This window comes from Priapulus caudatus, unplaced genomic scaffold, assembly GCF_000485595.1.
Source record: "Priapulus caudatus unplaced genomic scaffold, Priapulus_caudatus-5.0.1 Scaffold83, whole genome shotgun sequence".
NCBI classification, from domain to species: domain Eukaryota; kingdom Metazoa; phylum Priapulida; class Priapulimorpha; order Priapulimorphida; family Priapulidae; genus Priapulus; species Priapulus caudatus.
In genome coordinates this window covers 183,021-188,192 of record NW_014577144.1, presented here as the reverse complement: position 1 = coordinate 188,192, position 5,172 = coordinate 183,021, and the positions used below count along the sequence as shown (strand labels likewise).

The 5,172-nt window shown below is 45.9% G+C and overlaps 1 protein-coding gene and 1 long non-coding RNA gene across 3 annotated transcripts in view; both read right to left on the bottom strand.

Annotated features, from left to right (window-relative positions):
• Positions 1-4,949, bottom strand: part of LOC106804704 (corticotropin-releasing factor receptor 2-like) — a 29,459-nt gene extending 24,510 nt beyond the window's left edge. Inside the window, exons 1-2 of the mRNA XM_014805994.1 lie at positions 4,929-4,949; positions 4,711-4,823 (exon numbers count right to left, since the gene is read on the bottom strand). Of these exons, the coding sequence (XP_014661480.1) occupies positions 4,711-4,778 (68 nt within the window). The 5' untranslated portion in view covers positions 4,779-4,823; positions 4,929-4,949. The remainder of the gene's footprint in view (positions 1-4,710; positions 4,824-4,928) is intronic.
• A 187-nt stretch (positions 4,950-5,136) lies between these two features.
• Positions 5,137-5,172, bottom strand: part of LOC106804705 — a 13,661-nt gene continuing 13,625 nt past the window's right edge. For both annotated transcript variants that reach the window (XR_001393355.1, XR_001393354.1), the window contains one exon: positions 5,137-5,169. This is a non-coding gene — a long non-coding RNA (uncharacterized LOC106804705). The remainder of the gene's footprint in view (positions 5,170-5,172) is intronic.

The following is a 5,172-nucleotide window of genomic DNA, read 5'->3' as shown; positions in this document are numbered from 1 at the left end:
TGTGGTGTGTGTGTGTGTGTGTGTGTGTTGTGGTGTGTGTGTGTGTGTGTGTATATATATATAAATATATATGGAAGGAGGCGAGAGGGGTGAATAGGGAAGGGCGAGAGGGGCGAATAGGGAAGGGCGAGAGGGATGAATAGGAGAGGGCGAGAGATAGGAAGGAGGCGAGAGGGGTGAATAGGGAAGGGCGAGAGGGGCGAATAGGGAAGGGCGAGAGGGATGAATAGGAGAGGGCGAGAGATAGGGTGGAGGCGAGAGGGGTGAATAGGGAAGGGCGAGAGATAGGGTGGAGGCGAGAGGGGTGAATAGGGGAGGGCGGGAGATAGGGTGGAGGCGAGAGGGGTGAATAGGGAAGGGCGAGAAATAGGGTAGAGGCGAGAGGGGCGAATAGGGAAGGGCGAGTCGGGGTATATATATATATATATATCGACTTAGTGGAACAGCATTCATGTAGATCGGAACGGTGACGTCGGGGGATGGAGGCAATGGATAACATTAAAAAAGAAGCAGAGAGAAGATATTGATAAAGAGACCACAACAAAAACAACAAACACAACGACAACAACGTTATTAACAAAGAAAACAAAAACAACAACGAAAAGAAACACCATAATACACATAACATTAGACACTTTGCTACACTCCCCACGCTACATCGCCGCAACATATCTAACACCCTTATATAGATTGCTACGAATCCCCAATGAATAGTACTCAGTGTAATCATCGGTGTCAATCTCCGATATATAATACCCAACGCTGTTGGTAATCCCCATATAATAACCACTACCGACGTCTGCGCGAATGTGGCGCCCTGCCGCGGTGCTACAACCACCTAACGTTCTTTCTTTAACCCTATACATATTATTTCGGACGTCTGCCTGATTGTTGCGCCCTCTCACCATGCTGCCCACACCTAGCGTCCTTTCTTTATCCCATACTAACCAAAGTGCATGCAGCGCCCCCTTCGTACAACACAGTAATTGAGCCAGAGCGAGAGCGCCATCTGTCGTGGAGTTTGCATACTAACTCCGACGCCTGCCCCCGATTGTTGGCGCCATCTTGCGGTGCTGCCATACATACCGTTCCGTGCTGCGATGGCATCTCGCATCGTGACGATGCCGAGGTGGCAATTATACGAGCTGTAGAAGTCCTCGCTACGTAGCGGCGAGTCATCTCCGTGCAGGAGCTGCTCCTGCGACACATTCCCTCCTCCTCCGGCGCCGCCGCCGCTAGCAGCGACCGTGGCGTGCAGGTAGGTCAGCACCTGCTCGAACTGTTCGAGGGACGTGTTGAGCGGTCGCAGGTAGGCAGTGCGCAGCCATCGCATCTCCAGCTCTTCCTCTGTCGCGTTGCTGGCTGCCGTCTCGTTCAAGTTCGGCTCGACGGTGGACGACTCCATGACACTCGCCATTATGCTAGTCTGGATGCTGCTGCTGCTGCTGTTGCTGCTGCTGCTGCTGCTGCTGCTAGTGGGACCGGAGAACGTTGTTTGCTAGGCGGCTCGTGTTAGTGCGTTACACTATACACGTGCGCTGACAGTGGTTGTGTGCAGTATAACTGTGTAGATACCAGCCTGATCAGTGATGTCATTCGCCATCGCTCCACCTGCGAAAATTGTAATACGATACCATTGTGATTATCAATCATAATATCTCATCGACATGAAGCGTTGCTCGGGTTTTTCGCACTATATACGGTGTGATGCGGTAGAGTTAATGGTGCTTATATGGAGTAGATTATTCACGTTACATATAGAAGCCATATTTTATCATCTCCCGACCTGCGGGTATTGTAATTTGTCCGGTGTATATGAAAGTTATACCGACAACAGGAGGACAGGAGACAACATGCGTCGTAGAAAATCAAATACAGTTTAAGTGCGTGAATCATTGAATGTGGTTGTGCTCTCATGATTGCACTTGCTGTACGTAAATTGCTGTGTGTTCTATATAGGGTTCGAGATACGAATCATTCGAGATACGAACAAATCTGTGGAACGAATTAAATTCGTATCTGGAGTTTCACTCTATAATAGTATCGTTGTTGAACAAACGACTTCATACACGTTATGAAACGCTATTTGCTGGAAAAGATATAGAGCCCAAAAAATCTGAACCTGCACACGAAAGCGTAATTACGTTAGTAGATAGTTACCGCTAAAAGCTTTTGGGCAGTGATCAAGGTGAGTCATATACCTGCTAATCATGAATTAGTGTTAACGTAAAGAGTCACTATCATTTCATCTTTTCTCTCTCGCTCTCGCTCTCGCGCGCGCGCTCTCTCTCTCTCTCTCTCTCTCTCGCTTTCTCTCTCCCTTTCGCTCTCTCTGTCGCATGCGCTCTAATACCCTCCCCTCCGCTTTCTCTCCTGCTCTCTGTAAATGAGAGAGAGAGAGAGAGCAAGGGAGTGTGTAAAAAAGTGAGAGTGTGAGTGCGTGCGTGCGCATGCGCGTGCGCGTGCGCGTGCAATGTGTACGGAGAGTGCTGATATTGTATATGCCGTGGCTCATGGAGCACCAACATTTCTCACAAACATCTCCGTAAGAGATAGAGATCCACTATGATTTCTTTCCCACCCAACTTTTGGGCACGTGATCAACACCCTTTATGTCACGTTGGGCTAGGCTAGGAACCGTATTGTGTGGTGGAGCGCGCGGGGCAATATAGCAGGTTAGATGAGTCTAACGGGAGTATGACCCTCACACATTAGCCTGCCAAATATGCTATCAATAGTTTCCCGATGAATGAAACTAACTATGACTGTTATGACAACATCAACAACAAAAACAACAACCGCAGCAGCATCTACTACTACTATTGCTACATAAATTAATATATATATATATATATATATAGAGTAACATCTATATATAATTAAATAAATACATATATATATATATACTATCTATATATATATATATATATATATGTGTGTGTTTATGCTACTACTAACACTGCTACTACTGCTTGTAGACAGCAGCTCTTTGTGTGAGTATAAATGTAAAACGTCACATCTTTTGCTTGTAGTACGTAGTACTTCGATGTGAGTTGGTTGCAAAAGGGTACGATACGTTATTTGAACGTTCCAAGAACGCCGTCTCGCGGAATAATACTCTTAACATCGCAGATATGTAAACAAAAATGACTCGACTACCGCCGCCCTCCGTCCAACACCCCCCCCCACCGTCCACCCCTGCTGCAGTCCACCACGTCATTAGAGCATGCTTTCAGCTTGGCGTGTGGTCGTTGTTGTTAGTGAGGCGTGATGCTAACTCATGCAGGAGGCGCGCAACGTCCGCAATGTTACGCAAGGAGAGCAGTGAAGGCACGCGCCAATTACAGACGCTGCTACCCGCAGGCTTAACGGGGTGGGAAAGCGGGCGACAGATAAAGAGGGGGTGAAGGCAGAGAACGAAAAAAAGAGAGAGAGAGAAAGAGAGAGAGAGAAAGAAAGAGAGAGAGAGAGAGAGAGAGAGAGAGAGTAAACGTTGCGATAAAAGGGAGTTGCGAGGTAGAAAAGCAAGAGAGACAATGAGAGAGAAAGCTAGAGAGAGAGAGAGAGAGAGACAGAAAGAAAGAAAGAGAGAGAGAGAAAAAAAGCGAGAAAGAGAGAGCGCGAGAGAGAAAGAGAGAGAAAGAAAGAAAGAGAGAGATAGAAAGAGAGATTGAGAAAGAAAGAGCGAGAGTAAGAGAGGACGTGAGAAATAGCGAATGCGAGAGAGAGAGAGAGAGAGAGAGAGAGAGAGAGAGAGAGAGATGAGTTGAAGGAGAGCGAGAGGAGGGGAGCGAAAATGCACGCTCGTGACGGGGAGAAGAGAAAGTGAGAAAGAGCGAAAGAGAGAGAAAGAGAGAGAGAGAGAGAGAGAGAGAGAGCAGCAGCAGCAGCAGCAGCAGCAGCAGCAGCAGCAGCAGCAGCAGCATCAGCAACATCAACGTCGGCGACTATTATGATGTTGACGACGCTATTATATATACATATAGGGAGTGACTATCCATCGTTGCAACCACCGATGCGTCAGAGCTAGTCGACTAACAGCGTTGATCATGTCAACGATATTTGAATAGTACGGTTAAATTCGTGATAACCCCCTCTCGTGTTGACCAACGCGACAGCTGCCACCAGATGACAGCACGCAACATAGTCGACTGACGTATATAACCGAACATGGCGATCAGCGTATTATTTGCTCAGGTTTTGCATTATACACCGCGGCGAGGTATACACGCCCAAGTGATACAGATTACTGATACTCTGCGAAAAGCAGCGGCAACAGTAACGCCAGACATGGGTCAATTATTTATATTATTATTATTATTATTATTATTATTATTATTATTATTATTATTAGTAGTAGTAGTAGTAGTAGTAGCAGTAGTAGTAGTAGTAGTAGTATTAGTATTAGTAGTAGTAGTAGTAGTAGCAGTAGTATTAGTAGTAGTAGTAGTAGTAGCAGTAGTAGTAGTAGTAGTAGTAGTAGTAGCAGTAGTATTAGTAGTCGGAGTGTCCCTATAAAATCGTTTCGTATATGACATAATAGAACTTTGTATGATTCTAGCGTTCTACACCGATGCACAGCGAACGCTCATAGGCCAACTTGCGTGGATATTTTCAGGCGTTATTTTTTATTTTCTCCTTCTATTTCGTATATTCGTTGCTGATGTAGAGATACGATTGATGGATCAATTTCGTGCTGGTGGTACTCACTTGAAGTAGCAGAATATGAAGAGCGTGATGGCGAGGCAGATTAGAGACATCATGCTGCAGACGAACATGATGTTAGCGATGTAAGGAACGATCTCCCTAATCTCATCGGTAGGCTGAAAGCATAAAAGTAGTAAATAGTAATATAATATAGTATAAGTTAATAAAGTAATAAAGTATAAGTTAATAAAGTAATATAGTAATGTAAACACTAGTAGTACCGTAACTCATATAGATTTTGCACGCCCGCCTACAGATGCGCGAATGAACACATGAGCCCGCGCACATCCGACATGATATCTATTGCTGTCCCGGTCACTATTTACATTACAGCCAGCCGCGAATAGCTGCTCGCGTTTCCTTCCTATTCGACACTCAAAACCCCAATCGAAACGCGAGTACGCGTGACTCTCTCTCTCTCTCTCTCTCTCTCTCTCTCTCTCTCTCTCTCTCTCTCTCTCTCTC